We start from the raw sequence: 17,439 nt of genomic DNA, 5'->3' as shown, positions 1-17,439 counted from the left end.
GTGTGTGTTCACTGCTGTGTGTGTGCACTTTGGATATGTTAAATGCTTGGCTGTAGGTCACGTGACTTTTTTTCTTTTTCCCACTTTCTTTGCGTGAACATTTGGGCGACATTAAGCAAATATTTCCACACAGTGACGTAGACGTGGGGTGTGTTTGATTGAGCCATATCATGGGGGGTTTGGCAGAGTCTTAACTTTGATAAAGAATATCTCTTTGGATTTGAGACTTTAGTCTTTACAACTTTACAGTTCTTCTTTATGCACCGAGAGCTTGCAACACTTCAAAGAGAAAGGAAAAATTGAAATCACATTATATGACCCATTTAAGATGGTTTTGGATAATATATTTAAAAGTCAGCATGAAATAAAAAACCTATATATTTTCTGAATGCATATTATTGTGAATGATTTAAACCATTCATGTTCCTTTTTTGACCAAAACGTCATAACTCAGTTTTCCAGTGAAACAACCCTCTGGTGACGCATATCTGACTTCTCTAGTCATTTAGTTCACTTAAACCTCAATCAATTGTTTTTTTTCACAATTGATTTCAATCTCACATTTAGATCCGGCCCCATCCAATCAACAACAAACGGACAGACCCAAGACCCCTTCACTTCACATTTTAAATAATGTTTCACTCATACGTACGTCACAATATGGAAGAAAACATCTGTTCCTACTTCTGTTACATCACAACTTGAACATAAAAATCCAGATAGCCACATGACTAGTCAATTATGACTGCTCTTGAACATCATGCTTATACAAGTGTTTCAAGTTCAAAACTTTTCCCTCTGATTAATTTCAAAGTTCAATTGCATACTTTTGTGGAAAGGCACATCACGAGAGCTGTCCAACCACTAACATGAACACCACTGTCACCACCACCACCACACACTCTGCCATCCATACACCCACAGAAAAGATGAAAAAAAAAAACTCAGCTACAAGATACCAATCTAATTTTTAAGAAAGGGAATGTATGTGTGCTTTGTGGCTTATAACAAGCTACCATAAAAGCAAACACTCCAACTGGAAATTATGTAATCAAACTAATTTCTAATAACACTTGTATTCCAAAAGGAGAGAAAAACATCCCAGTGCCACATCAATCATTTCAATGGCTCTCGGCAGCTATTTTCTCATTAGATAGCCAAGTTTAAAACCTTAGATATCCAAACACTTGCTAACGGAAACAATGTATGCAAACTCATAGCCCCTCAGCTCAACTCTTTCTAGGAAAAAATGATAAGCGTAGCTGCTCGGTGTAAAGTGGAGGGTGCCGGGTTTGTGCGCTGACGTGCTTGTGTGTAAGAGTGTGAGCTTAAGCCGTGAGTCCCGCACCAGACCATCTGCTGATCCTGGGTGTCACTACATCTCCCCCCCATCCGTGCATGGATTATCCCGTTACGTGCTTTAGACGCCTGCAGATTCCCAGCAGTTAAAACAAAGCAGGTAGGACAAATCCCTATGAGCACTGCATGACAGAGCGAGAGTAATGGATGACCTTGATGTGAAAACACTTCTCCTTCAGTTCTGTCAGGGTCAAGTGTTTGCTAATTGATTCACTGTAGAATTGCTGTAGCCCTTCAAATTTACATTTTCTTATTTCTGTTGAATTCTAGATAAATGAACTATGGCCAAAACTGGCCAAAATAGCAAATGACGAAATCATTTTGGGACTACAACATCAAAAATGTAAAGTTTGACAGCTTTCTATATTATTGCATCGTCAGCCAGCTGATACAGATTGTCAGTCATTTTATATATATATATATATTCATATTCTCCCGATCATATCTCTTTCAGCGCCCCCTCTACACAGCTTGGCGATGGAAATATGAAATATGAATAAATTATTTAGGGCCTTGCAAACAATGAGTCAGCCACCTGAATAATGGTGTTTATCTGTGTCAATGTTTGTACAGTGCGCCACATGGTACGGTCATATGCATATCACAGAATACATTATGTCCTTTCAAAACACAGAGCAACGCTCATTTGAAATGAACAGAGCCTGCGGTGTAAATAGCATGACAGGCTTGTGTTCTGGTTATGGGAAAAAGGGAGCTGGGCTTTTGTGTTGATATTTATTGTGTTATACGTACAAGTGGCTCATTACTCGTCGTCGGTGGTAGATGTTAATCCATCATCTTAAAAATCCCTCATGCTGGAACTCAGCCACTTAAATGAAAATCTATACAAACTATTGTTAGTTGGCACCAAAATTCGTCGAAACCTCATTAAAATCAGCAGGAGAGTCTCATAAAAGCATAAAAAGATGTTAATGTTCTGCAAATATTCCCAGCACCTATTAAACTAGAACTACAAACTTGAAAATGTTACATTTATTGACCTTATATAGGAAACTTAACTCAGAAATTTTTTTTTTTTTTGCATATTTTTATCCACAACTAATTAAATAGGAAATTGACTTTTAGAAGTGAAGTCTTTTGTTGTTGAGAAAGCATGCGTGGTTTTCTTTTGAGAAAGACATCAAACTTCAGGGTAGTGTAATAATGGCTTCCATATGCTCTTAGCTGTAAAGAAACCTAAGAGAAACCACAAGAGGTTTACTGCAAGATGATTCTCCATGCCATACTATACAATTAACGGTCATCCAAATGATCCAATCCAATATTTTTCTAAATCAAACCAAGCCAAACATTTCCTCAACCCGGAGTTTTTTTTTTTCCATTTTCATCAGTGCTCTATGGTCTGAACATACCATAAAAATACTCCCAAAGAATGAACTGCAACTACCATTATATTTGTCTTGATGCCTTCCTTATTATTTTTAATTTAAATAAATGCCAAATTTACACTCAAGTAATAAATGAACAATGTTTGCCATTCACGCAATGTTTGAATACAACATTCCTTATAATCGGTCTAAACATGGTCAAGGTATACAAACATTGTGACTATTTGAAAACTGATGAACTTAACACTCGGGATCAGAAATGCTGTTTAATTAAGGCTGGAACAAGTGATACTGAGCAAATACTGAGAAACGTCACAATTAATCGTTAAAACAGCTTTGCTTTCAAATATCCCTTTCTGGACAACTGTAATTAAATATTAGCTATGGGTTCATCTAAGGTCACAGGAAACATGGTGACACCATCAAAGTAGAACTCCAGGCATCTGAGAAGGGTGTGACAGGAGATTGGTAATACACTGATTCAAAGCTCTACTGCCGAAAATTCAGCTTTGCATCACTAGCATAAATTAGGTTTTCAAATATATTGAAATAGAAAACAGTTGTTTTGAATTTTAACATTTACTGCTTTTACTAGTGCTGGGCAATGATTCATTTTTTAAAATCGCATTATTGTCTGTGATAAATGGCAATTAATCACATTATTATGCACAAAACTAATAATCCATTCAAAAGTAGTGTATTGTGCCCTTTTTTCATTTAAAAGTAGGCCTACTGCTATATGAACAAAAGTGTAATACCATTTGGTTTGCAAACACTTTAAACAAATACGGGGCTTTTTACTGCAGTATTCCTTTTACATAGAAACAGTTAAAATATTTATTGTAGCCTAAATCTCAACTTATATCATTGATGTAATTAAATTAAATATAAAACAAGCCATTTGTCACTGCCAGGACATTGAGAAAATATTTTATAGTTTGTTATAGAAAAACATGTTATGCTCATAGTCCAGAGCCTCAGTCATAACATTTTAACAGGCGCGTTCCTATTAGAGACCTGCACAATCGCAGGACCCATCGCAGCAGTGTGCGGCGCGGGACAACACTTGATGTGTGGGTAGAGACTCTAATGATGCAGGAGAATAATTAGGGTGTGCCGGAGCACGTTTGACCTCCAAAGCCTGGTTTGTTTGAGTAGTGTGATCGCTCCCTGGCTCGGTTGGAAGAGGTGGGCAAGAGTGCGGTTCAGTTATACGTATATAGTTCAGTGAGTGTGAGCACTACCCACGCCGGAGCGCAGATCTTCTCATACGTGCTGCATGACTGCCTGCATATTTCTGAATGGCAAAATCGATAGATTTGTAAAGCAATGTATTGTGAGAGGGACGTGTGTTACTGCATCTCATATGACTCCAAATAATAAACCAGAAAGGTAAAACGATGCACTGAACTGTGTTGAGCGAGAGCGCTTCTCTGCAGTCTTCACGTGCTATCGGAAACTTCCCATTTACAACTTATAAAGTCATGATTACGAGCTCGTTGCATTCTTTTCTGTAAAAATAACAGTGGACAGTGCCTTGGGAATGTTAATGCTTTGCCTAAATAATCTGATCAGGAGCATCCCTCCTGTGACCAATGATTTGTTTGTATGTGTCTCAGAGCCTGAGAACAATGGACTTTCAAAATAATAAAAACAGCGTTAACGTGATAAAATAATTGTTGGCATTGATCAATTAATATGTTAATTTCTTAGCATTTGGTATGTCCTACTTTTGCTTTAATGTAATACCTGATAATGGCGTTATCCTGCATAATTGGAGTGTGATCCAAAGAGAATCTAAAGACATTATATACAAACCAAACACATGTATACAGGCTTAACTTACAAGTATGTGCACACACACACACGCACGCACAAAAATACAAAACAACTTACGAGTACACAACCATCTCTCCTTCCTTTTCACACCTCTGGCCCTCACTGGTACACAGAGATCATAAACATGTACACAGTAGTTCCTTTCCTTTAAACGTGTCCCAATACACAATCTTCCCGTTTATGTGCACACTCACCATTTGGCTGGGGTTCATTAAAAATTCACAGTTTGTCCCATTAAAGATTCACCACAGCAGTGCTGTTACGTTTATCAGGCCTCTGCCAGTCGCCCTCCAGCAAGCAGCAAGGAATCATTCCAGGGCCATGATAATACAGCAAGGCCACGATACTGCTGCTGATCTGAGGGAGGTCAGAGAGAGCGAGAGAGATGTGGAGAGGCAGAAAGTAGTGAAGGTCCTAGCCTCTTTTTCCATTTAGAGCGAAGGCAGGCTGTGCACCTCAATTATTCAGCAGTGTTTCACGCGCTCCTGACATCACCACTGCATGCTCGCAATGCCTGCGTCTCAGCCACAGGCTCCACACTGCCCTGGATCACACCACTGACCACCATCACACACACATGCTACAAGCATGCACACTATCATTAGTACTGTACAGTATGTTCAGTCAAACCACAGAACTGTGTAGGGATACGTTTACATCAGAGAGGGTACTATTTTTTTCTTAAAAATAATGAAAATCTGTTAAAATTCTGTTAACATTACATGTCCATTAGTTGCTTCAGTATACCATATTCAGATTTATCATGTACAACTAAAATTAACATTATTTGAGATTAAAAACATTTAAATTATATAATTATAAAGGATGTCAATGTTAAAGTGACCCTATATATACGTTATTAAAGGTCAGGTTTAAAATACAGCGTCCTTAGTTTGAAACAAAAAATTTATGTCTACTATTTTAATAATAATAATAATAATAATAATAATAATGTAATAAAATACAGTAACACTTGATATTAAGATTAAATTAAAGTCGGCACGAAATGAAAATTTACTCTATTTTCTAAATGTATTTTATTTATCTTCTAGTGAATGATTTACTGTATCTACTGTATTTACATCAATGCAATTTTTACAAATGTATTGACCTTGTCATTTTTAACCAAAATGTTCCGGTGAAAAAACAGACTTCTGTCTAGTGACGTCTGCAGGACTTCTCCAATCATTTACTCCACTTAAACCTGTCCCATTCTTACAATCATCTGCAAACTTGCATTCAGATCTGCCTCTATCCAATTAAAGTGCCTTAGCTTGAATGTACTTCAATGCATTAGAGATCATGGAATGCATTAGAACATAGAACATTCATTAATCTAAAGTTACATTTAACTCATGGTAATTTATACTTAAAATCTATTACAAATCCTTTAGTGTGAATAGAAAATAACCTCAATTGCTGCAGTAAAAGTACTGCTTAGTTCATGACACTTCACATGTGTCAAAGCAAAAGAAGATGGGGAGGTATGTGACATCAGAGATAAGTTTACATTGTTTATCCTCAGGGCACTTACCTTTACATTTCATTGGACTAATTTAAATGTTATACAAAATTGTACTAAATAAATTGAAGTTCAAGTTAATGTGAAACTGAAATGAAATCTTAAACTACACTTATGAGAACAAACAAATGAGAATCTAATAAGCCACTTGGAGCACTACCATTAAACAACCACCATTAGACTGCACTGCAGCACTCTCAACATACAAGAGTGTACTGCTGTACTCTATATAATATAAGGTATAAACAAAGTTTGACCGAGTAATTGCAGACTATCCTGGCCTTTGAAAGATGACTCATAGATGATAATGGCGTATGTGTCTGTTAACAGGTTGGCATGTCGAGAGATCTCTCTGGGCTTTGATTAAGGCCAAGGGAATGGGGAGATTTCGCAGGAGGGGGCTTTGGCACTTGTGTGGGCTTCACCGGATGAATAGCACTGTTGCTTTTCAATGCAGTGCCAGCCAGCATGATGAAGAGTTTGAAGAAATACAGTTGCCAAGTTTCTTTTAAGGAAGCTTAAGAGAGTCGCCAAACTATGCTGATCTAATTACCTGATGTTTTTTGTCCAAGGATCTTCGAAAATAAATCTGTTGTTTACTGGCCATCCATGGGGACCGTAGCACACACATACACACACAATGAGAACAGGATCTGTTGTAATTCAGCTTGAAGGTCTACAGACAGTACAATCATTTCTCCAGCTCTCACCTCAAACACTAATAAAGGGCGAAGGGAACTGCTCTTACATTACAACACAACATCCACCCAAATTGTCACCGCAACAAGTCACTAAAACAAAGCTCTATGTGCATATATTTGTTAATGGATTTCAGTCTGTGTGAAAAGTTCATACAAAGTTAATGCAATTAATGTGTTATCAAGCTCAGTCTTCGCTGCCACCTCGGAGTAATCATGCCCATGTCTAGCTGACAATCCAAAAGAGTCATTTAATTAAATCCATTTCATTTCATTCAACCCAAGACTCATCCCATAAGAGGACAGGTACACAAAGTGTCCGTTCCCCGAAATAGATCCAGTGCTTGCTGTTGTTTGCATTGGAGCAGAAACAGAACTGGGGCTCGTATATCCTGACCATCTTCATCAACAGATGATACTGACAGTGATTAGTGACTCAACTGAGAAAGAATGAATGAAAGTGGTAGCATCAACAGGTTCACTGCATTAGCCGTTACCCATTTGATATTGTTGAGTCAGCTTGATGCAGAATGGATAGACTAATATCATTATATCCATGTGCTTCCTGTTAAGCATTTGTGGTAGGTTAAGATACTAAAAATTAGAATGTGCTCGGAGCAGTTTATACCGTTCAAAACGTGGGAATTGGTCATACTGTATGTGACCAGGTCTGATAGTGTGCTACATCACAAATAATGCAGATCTGATTAGATCAAAGAGAGAGACTTTAGTTTATTGAGGATGAAGATTTATGAACATACTATGAAGACAACAGCCAGGGAGCAAAGCAAAGTCTTACCTCGTGCTGACAGCTTTTTTGTGTTGATGATCTTAGCAGCATATTCCTGGCCGGTTGATTTCTTTACACATCGCCGAACAATAGAAAAGGCACCCCTGTTTGAAAGAAACCATAATGCATGACAATAATAACACAATCAAGCAAGCCTGAAATCCAAAAACATTCCATGATCGTAATGTTAAGCAAATGCAATAGTGTCCATCCACATTGCAGCAGCACTGGTTCCGGACATAAAGTTTTGACATTTCCCAGAGGGATTTTCCAAAAGTCTGATTAGGATTTTAAGCTACGAACAAAAACATCCATATATAAGCTGAATCACACTGCGAATGACAATTAAATTAAAAATGATAAACGCATAACTTTTGATTAAAAGGTGTTGATTTATTATATGTAATGTATATATATTTATTATATTTCATTGATTAACAACCACGTAGCTCACACCAGGTGTGAAGGTTTATAAGATCATTCAAAATCAATTACACTACGGAGAAATCCCACCGTTGCACTCTATCAGATGGAAAATCAGGGGGAAAAAATGCAATACTTCCCTGGCACTAAAAATTCTGCATTAAATGCGCTACAAACTGTCATTGTTCTGCACTGCATTGTAATGCAAGAATCTTAAAAAAATGATTAATTACAGACTAATGACTGCTCAATAAGGACATGTGATGTGTAAGATAATTAAAGCCGCTGCAAATGATTTACACAAAAAACATACTTGCAAAAATGCCATCTTTACTTATGGGCAACTATTATGAGCGGTGACGTGAAAGGCAGCAAACATGGAAGATAAATATGTCCATTTCAGGCTTTTAAGAGCTCTCTGGAAATGATGCGGGCACTGCTAAAACATCTACTACACTGTACTGAAATATTTACAATTTAAATGCTAGCTGAAAAAATGTATTCTGAGCACACAGCTACTTTTGAATAGACAAGGATGCTGTTTGGCAGCAGAATGGAGTAGGTATGGTATCTAACAGCAGGGGCTAAGTAATACATGCTAACCAGTTAAACCCTTACCAATTATGGTGCATTCACACTGACATGTCACTAAATCGTGGGAAGCTGTGGAGTCATTGGTCTTTTTAATTTTTTTTTTTACTAAGCTCTGTTCAGCGTAGTCACTTTGCTCTCAGTTGCCGTCACTCAAAACCACTGTCAGTTTGAGCACCCCTTTAGTTCAGAAAAACAGGTAGCCCAGGCCCCGCGTCCAACATGTCTGATCGGATAGCATGTACAGGCATGTAAATTTAGTTTTCCTGTTTACGGAAACAAATGTGATTTCTCAGCAGACCAATTACCGTGATGCATGTCAGGCATGGTATTCAAAAAATAATAATAAAAATAATAATAAAAAGATAATAATAAAAAAATCAATCAGCAGCTTTATAAACAGTAATGTGCCACATCATCAAGTTAAATGCTAAATTCTACATTAGACAAACAAAACAGCACAAAGACATTTACTATTGTATTACATTACTGGTTTATTCATTGCTTGTCAATGTTTTTGTCAGATGTTCAACTACTGTCAATGAAAAGTACCTAACAACTAATGGTGGTGTGATACAGTATATAACACTCAGAAATCTGATGGGAAATCTGAATCATTTCCACTGATCATTTTTTTCTAAGTTTTTGTAAAAGAACAGGTTCAAAAAGTGATTCAGTGGGACTTGCACTCCAACATTTCTGACATTTTTTTTTTAAAACTGTCATACAGTATAATTGTAAACATTTCCAGTTTGTTTACTTTCTAAGATCCCTGCTAATCGGCTATTAAAGCAATCTGCATGCAAAGTACATCCCAGCTTTCCATCTATTCATCAGTTTGGCTCAGTAAGACGATCAGTTGACTCATAAACCACTCAAACAGATTCAATACAATTCATGAACAAATCTTATGGGCTTTGTGTACAGGTTTTATAAATAGTTCAAGTTCATTAAAACAATTGACATTATTCTGTGCTAATTCACTTTCATATTTGTGTTGATTTTTTTTTTCGGAGGCTAGTCAACAACTGATCATTTTAATATGAACAGTTATAGAAAAAATATTATATAATGTTTCAATAATGTCATGGAAATATATTGGCTTTTTAAAATAGAAAAATAAAGTTTTATGTACTGTATGATGTTTGTTTACTAAGAACTATTACTGCTATTTATTAAAGCCACCTCTTGCATGTGTATTTGTAAAACTGTCCTACAATCGAGTCGAAAACATTTACTGTATGTTTTATTTGTAACATCTCGGCTATTACAGTAATTCGCACGAGCTGTTGACTCTAAACTCCACTTAAAGAGATTCAATTCGATTCGCGAAGAATCGTTCAGACCGTTTTGTGTACAGGTTCAACTGGTTCATCAAACCGATCCGACTCAACAGAACGATTCGTCCATGGTTCGGGCAACGCCAATTCACTTCCTTCATTTTCACGTTGTTTTTTGGCGGCTGGACAACAACTGTCAACAAACATAACTGACCGCCTAATGACGGTGCGATATATGATGCCCAAAACAGCAGCATTTCCCGTAACTATCGTTACACAAGTCTGCAGCAAACCGTACTATCAGGCTGCGCGAGGCAGCAGTCTTCAGTGATCTCTGATCGATGCTACTAAATGCTGTTAAAGTTTGGGTGTGCATTCAAAACGAGGACGCAAATGACAAAGCCGAGCGTCTCAGACCGAAGTATTTTCCTTTCTGACGAATGTCAAATAAAGTGTCGATAAAGTACCGCATCTCGCATCACGACGACACACAGGATCCGAGAGCACCCTGTAGCGCGCGAGCACGATGTTAGGAAACGCGTCTAAAGATAAACAAAGAAACGAGCTTTGGGAACGCCGAGGCTTATTAATCACATCGAACTGCTCAAATCGACTCAATCGGGCTTTCCGTGAGCGGGCTGCGCTGGATTTTGACATGCACAAGCGAGCCGCCTCTGTGTGTGAAGGCTGCTGTCAAACACACTGAACGAGGCACAGGCAACACGATGACACACAATGCAGTGAAGAGAGAGTGCGTGTAACGCAGCGGTGCGGTCGCTTACTTTCCGAGCTCTTCGTACAGCTGGTTTTCGTCTGTAAACCTGGTGGAGGTTACAATTGTAGCCATGTTGCGCTTCACGAGGATATCGCCTCTCTGGGTCTCCGGGAGCGCCTCGCTCGGGTTTGGGAGATCTCTCGCTCACTCAAAGGGTAAGAGAGAGAGAGAAAGGAGGAGGTGGAGAGAAGGAAGAGAGAGGTGCTGGTAAATGGTGTGTGTGTGTGTGTGTGTGTGTGTGTGTGTGTTGGCGGAGGTGGAGAGAGAACGCTGCCAGCAACGCGAGATTTTCTCTCTCGACGTCGAGAAGTGACAAAGGCTACACACTCAGTCCGAGCACGCGACGCGACTGACTGCTGCGGTGATGTATGAACGTGAGCGAATCGTTCTTTGGAGTCGGATCTTTTTAATAAATAGGGTGAATTCTTTCGCAAAACCGGTTTGAATAATTCTTTCACGAATTGGAGTTAAGTCTGATTCGAACATGTCAGAGTCGACTCGTAATGAGCATTTGGAGTGAACTATGGATTTGGACAAGTTAAAGCAAGCTTCACAGAAAATGTTACAGATTCACCTCACTAAATATATTATGGAAATATACATACGACTTGGTTGTGTACAAGGTTTGTTAAAACGCATCAGAGTTGATTTTCATATTCATCCCCCTTTTTATGTGAATATAAGATATTTCCTGTGAATGTGCTAGACTTTGGATTCATAAACTGATAGGTTTAATAGCAAGTATAAGGAAATATTTGCGCTACAAACCAGTGTGTTTATGATGACAGTAATAAATGAATATTTTAACAAATACCAGTTTGCAACACAAGCAGCTTAACTTAGTGTACAGCTACTGACACCAGAAGCTAGGAAATAAAAAAAATCACATCTGCTCTTACAAAAAAGACTATAAGAAATGTAGGCCTAAAAATGTTACTGTTGTTTAATGTAAATGAAGATGGCTTTATGGTTCTAAATGATTTTGTCATATTTTGTATTATGTGCTGAACTGGCACCACCATTGGTCGGTTGTTGTTCTTTGACACATGTTTGACAGTAAGCGGAATCATTAAAATGTTGATTTTACAACCCCCCCCCAGCTCATATTCATAAAATATTCAATATTTAGCCGGATAAAGGGCACTGGCAAAGTTTCACTGTGCTTGAACATTGTTCTTCACAGGTACAATACCAATCTCAAATAGTAATGTTACTCTATAAACACATTGGAATCCCTCCCTGGAAAACTAGTTCTACTTTGCTCTAACCAAGCAAAATTCAGCTTTGACAACTTTTGCTTCATTGTGGCTTATCAAAGAAGCAGTCTCTGGATAATAAGGCCCAAAATATAATGTGTGCAAGTACATAAATGCTGATGCTTCCAGCTACACAAGCTCAGTTTCATGCATGTAGTTGCATTCTAAAATACCCAAGCAGATGTTTAATCGCAGTTTTTATAGTCTTGATATATGTAGTTATGATGATGAACATAATCAGACAAAGCCTTGGTTCATTTTTTTTTCACAAGCATATCTGGTCAACAGTCCTGCTAACAAAAATACAAACGTGAATTATTGGTAAAACAACAATCAGTCATATAAAGTTATACATCTATTTTAATTATTCCTCTTATTATATTATTTGTAATCATTTTACCATCTTTAAAAAACAAACAAACAAACAGCCATTTAAAACAACAGGTGTGACAGTCATTCATTATTACATGCACAAACAGATAAATGTACTCCGCTATATTTTTACAAATAGATTTACTCATATGATGCAAGCCTGCTTCAGGTTTCAAACATTATATTAGTCCATTATGTGGACCTTTAGTGCTTCTTAGAAAAAGAGTGTAAGAACTCAGTGTCTCGTGGTTGTAAATGCTCTCTCTTCTTCATGGTCAATCTTGTGGAGCAAAACAGTCCGATTAGCAATGAATGCATAAGAAGTGCAGGGACTGTAATTACACAGAGGCAGGTTGATATGAAAGCTTAATTAGAGCAGAGTAGAGGTGGGTGGTTATTAATTGCAGTGTTCCCACAGTGCTGCGGCGTATGAGAATGTGTCCTTGCATGCTGGGAAATCAGCATCAGTTCCTCAGGAAAGTGCACTGCTTTAACTATTACAGACTACATTTGTAGATCATGTTTGAATTGCATGTGTGATGCATACTGTGCCAAATTCAGTCTATTTTGTCAGTTGGTGTGTTAATATGAGGTTCATCGAACTACAGTAAACTGAAAGAGTTATCTGCACCGTATTATCACTTCATCTGTGTAATTGAAGTTCAACTGAAGCGACACAAAACAGGCTAAAATATCAAGTGCAGTTTGTTGGCCTTAATGCAAATGTATTGCATTTCACTTGACGTCTTTACATTAGCACAGTTCCCATTTTAAGAATTATCACATGCTGTAATAAGTTGCCTGCTGCCCGATGTAGCCATGATTGTGTTGCCACACCACAGCATTATGTTGCTTTATTGACTGGGATGCCCAGTCACCACACTTATGGAAGCAGACCACCCCTAATTCTTCAACAACCCACACTTTCACCAAAATCCCAGCCGTCAAGGACTTGTGAGCAACCTGATGTTGCTTCAAGATTCAAACATGCATGAAAAAGATAGTTACAAAAGTGCATCGTTTTGTTGGTTTGTGCTTTTTGAATGACACAACTAAAGCAATGAGTTGTGATGTCTTATTTGACTCGCATGAACTGGTTCTTTTTAAAGAATCATTTAGAAATGATTCACTAAACAGTCGCATGATTTGAATGAGAGGAAATCGAGCTGTTCACAACTTACTGCATCAATGGACGACTCATCTTTAGGGTTGTCCAATTTGGCATGAGTTCGCAGTGACATTGACTTCAAGCTTTGTTAAATAGTTGTTCATGCAGTCTAAGATACACATGCTATTCAAAATAATAATAATTAAAAGTTACAAAAATCAAGTTATTGTCCAGTATAGTGTGGCGCAATTGTATAAGGTCGAATTAATTCCGGAGAGCTTTGTTTGGAAGTATGGCTGCAGGCGTATGACATATTGGAAACATAAACAATGCAACCTTTGACTTTTAATTCAAACAGGCAGGAATATGCTTATAAAACAAACTGACATTTATGTGGCACAAATACAGTTATGATTTTCAGATTGATTGCATCAGATAATCTTGAATTTTTTATTTATTATACAACATCCCTTCATCACAGCTTCTAGCATAACTTGTGGTTTGAATGTAAAGAAGCTGTCCACACAAATGTACTCCGTTCCTACATTATATACACACACTAGAACTCCAGTCTTCTGAGACTGTTCCATACTAGCTGGTGTAGTTTCTCAACCACTGAAATAGGTTGTGAGCATGAACAACAGCTTTCCAGGCAATCTGTATCAAATGACTCTGCAATTTGGCAACAGATACATCATTTTGGCCCCTAGATTTTTAGTTTTTTGGAGCTCTAGTCCTTTTTTTTTAAGCTGAATGCTGTATCTGTCATGTAGTAAGGACATTTAATGCTTGGTATTTCATAACAAATCGCTCGCAGCACCTGTAAAAGATGCCAAACTCAGCATGTGTTCAGGATGACTCATGCACAGAGTGAGGGAGTCAGTCAGATCTCTCTTTCTCTCTCTTGGCCACCCATTGTGCATTCTTACCACAGCTGAAGTCTTTCCAAAGTGGGCTGATGCTGTTTTGAGTTGTTTTCAGAGATAAACAGGAGGAGGAAGTGTTTTTGTTGTGTTGGTGAAATTATAACACTTACACTCAGAAGAAGGAATAAAAGTTTTTCGTAATAATTCATCGAGGTACATTCCAGACTTTTCTTCACTTATTTTGAATGGACTATGACCTCAGATAAGCATACAACAGATTTACATCAGAACTTGTGAAGGTGTGGCCACACTAGACTTTGTGTTTCCAAACTATGAGTCTGAAATGGTAATTTCACAAGCTTAGACCAAATGTAATCACAATTTAAATGGATAGTAAATCCAAGAATGACAACGTCTTCATTTCCTCACCCTCATGTCATTCCAAACCTGAATGACTGATGTATAACTACTTCTTCTGAACACAAGATAAGATATCGTGAAGAATGTTGATAACCAATCAGTTGTATGGATTGGAAAAAAAAACACATCTTATCTTCTTTGTGTCCTACAGAAGACAGTTATACAGGTTTTGACATGAGGGTGAGTGAGTGAGGGCATTTTCTTTTTGGGCCAACTATCCATTTAACATTTAAAGAACATCATATTTTTCAGCCATAACAATTCACTGGAAAGTAGGAGAAGATTAATCAGTTTGAACCATGGTTTAATTCATTTTTAACAAGAAGAGTCTCAAACAACATGTACACCTTAAGGTAAGGTGTAGTCTAAAGGTAAACATCTGTTTTTCATTATCTCAACTATGTACTAACATTATCTTTTAAATGTGTTTGACTTTTACGTTGCTCTAGATTCCTTATCTTCCAAATATGAAGCGTTTCTTAAGTATAGGACTTAAGGAACATTCTCCTAGTTTAATTAGTTCGTAAGAATGTGTTTAATGCAGGTGACTTCTTGACTCTGCAGCTTGATGGAGGTTCGTTTTTTCATTTTACCTTTACATTTTATGGTAGGACCATGTTATTGTGAACAAATAAAAAGGATGCATTATTTTATAGGAATGCTTACAGAAGACACAGAGTCACAAATACTATCACATTACAGTGCATCCATTTACATACATAGAAGTAAAATTTAAATATTCAAAATATTTCTAAAATGCTATTTTGGAATACGCATTACATTGAATACAGAGCACATTTCATCATGTCTTGTGAAATGCATTAACCGGGAGATGAACAGACCAAGAATGTCTTGTATAAAGGCACAACAGCCTTCATACCTCAAATAGCCCTTGTTTTACATAAAATAACTTATTTTATTGCTCTTTTACTTGCTTCTACATCTGCACTGACCTGATCTACTCAAACTGAGAAGGAATGCAAGAGGACGAGGAACAGGTGGAGGAGAAAGCGCAGAAACAATGAAGAATCGTGTGTTATTCTGGTTGTGGTGGGCAATGCTAGAGCAGATTTGGATAGTGCGCAAGCATTAAAGCAAAAGGTAGGAGAATGAGAGAGGCGTGAGGAGGAGTGCAAGGCAGAAGCATGTCAGAGAAAGAAAAGATAGATGAGAAAAAAGTGAACCAGGGGGTGGATAAGAGAACACTGGTCCACAAACAAGTGAAGAACAATATAAGTGCTGTATTATTCTCTATTAAATCAATGCCATTACTTACATAATTTTCTGTCTTCAAATAATGGGAACATCTAATAAAGATCCAGCAGTGTCTACATTAAGTGCTCGTAGAATCACATATGATCAAATCCAGACTGCTCCGATCTGGGTTCCATTAATGTTAGATGATCCAAACTGTTCCGATAAATCCATGGCATAATACAAGTAATGGGAACCTGTCTAATATACTCATGACTAGTAAGTGTCATCTAATAATGCAGGAAGGACATAAACAGTTCAATGTCACTGCATATATTTTCATATGTCACAAATTGTTCTCTTCGGACTACAAGAACAAAGAAGCCCTTTGCATACGGGTACCAACCTTTTTGTTGGTGTTGTCTGGCTCTTCATCATCCTCTTCATCTCCTGTCTCCTTCTGACCCAGCCAAGGAGTCCACACGCCTCTGTGAAGTTGCGGGTCAGCCATTGGGTCATCAGGTGGATTGTGTGGAGGCACAGCAGTCTGGTTGTACTCGGCAAGTTGGGTCAACAGCACCTTGACCACTTCAGGCCATGCCTCTTCGAATCTACCCTGTCATAGGGATCAGCAGTGATGTTGAAAAGCCAAACAGACTTTCCTCCCTGGTCTCATCTCTTTTCCATGGCCTGCCTCTGTAGACTTCCCAGCATTGTCTACAGAGGAAACCAGTCTCTGTCTCCTACATTCCCTGAAGTTTCCAGTCACCAGCTCGAATGGCTGCACGTACTCCTGTATCCCAGATCCCAAAACCATTAAGATTTAGAAGTCTCAGGGCGACTTCTCCATGCTTGCGTGATACTGGGTCAATGTTGAAGAGGATTTCAGTTCATGGACAGGGCAGGCCACTGCTTATTGCACCCCAAACATCTTGGCCGTCCAGGTGGCAGAATCAGATTCTCTCTATACTGCAAGAGACAGCAGGGTTGGGTAGCAGTCGGAGACATCAATTAGAGCCTGACTCACCAACCCCTTCTTTTCAACAGTGGGCTGTGTATAAAACCAACTGCTCGAACTCCACCTTCCCAGTAGGAGCCTTTGTCGTAACGCAGGGGCCAATTACAACCCCCAAGAGAGGTTGGCCCCATTGTCTGAAGAGTAGATGAGCACAGAGTTGTTGTAGTAGCCTCGCTTCTGCACCTCACTAACAATCCCCCTACTGACTCGTCTAACCCACTCACCATTGCAGCATAGTGGCGACAAGGTCTGTTGCCAAGGGTCTGGTAATGTCTGAGAAGATGCCCAGGAGCTTGTAATGATGTGTGCACGGCCTGGAGGGCCACGTATAGAAACAGGGGTGTCTGCTGGTTATGACCTCTCAGGATTTCTTTCAGTCTTAATGACCACAAAAGCTTACATGACTCAACACGGCACAGTACTTGGTTCACAAGCAGGGGCCAAGCAGAGGGGCTGCCGTGCATGGATGATCGAGTGTTGAAGCCCAGTGTGAATCTGATATCTGAAGCAATAGATGGTAGGTGGGTATTTTGAACACAGATTCCCTACAAAGTTCCTCAAATCTGCCACTGCCCTGCA

At 38.4% G+C, this 17,439-nt stretch overlaps 1 protein-coding gene and 1 pseudogene across 2 annotated transcripts in view; both read right to left on the bottom strand.

Moving 5' to 3' along the window:
* The window catches only part of LOC113074893 (calcium/calmodulin-dependent protein kinase type II subunit gamma-like), a 42,916-nt gene extending 32,054 nt beyond the window's left edge, over window positions 1–10,862 (bottom strand). The window contains exons 1-2 of one of the 2 annotated variants that reach the window (XM_026247612.1): window positions 10,634–10,862; window positions 7,567–7,661 (exon numbers count right to left, since the gene is read on the bottom strand). In XM_026247612.1, coding sequence (XP_026103397.1) covers window positions 7,567–7,661; window positions 10,634–10,698 — 160 coding nt within the window. In that variant the 5' untranslated portion in view covers window positions 10,699–10,862. The remainder of the gene's footprint in view (window positions 1–7,566; window positions 7,662–10,633) is intronic. The other variant, XM_026247613.1, reaches the window with a different exon arrangement.
* Window positions 10,863–16,209: 5,347 nt separating this feature from the next.
* Window positions 16,210–17,350, bottom strand: LOC113074894 (arylsulfatase I-like; annotated as a pseudogene).
* Between the last annotated feature and the right edge of the window lie 89 nt (window positions 17,351–17,439).

This window comes from Carassius auratus, unplaced genomic scaffold, assembly GCF_003368295.1.
Source record: "Carassius auratus strain Wakin unplaced genomic scaffold, ASM336829v1 scaf_tig00015590, whole genome shotgun sequence".
NCBI lineage: Eukaryota > Metazoa > Chordata > Actinopteri > Cypriniformes > Cyprinidae > Carassius > Carassius auratus.
Note: the sequence above shows the minus strand (reverse complement) of the source record. Positions and strands in the feature narration are given on the sequence as shown.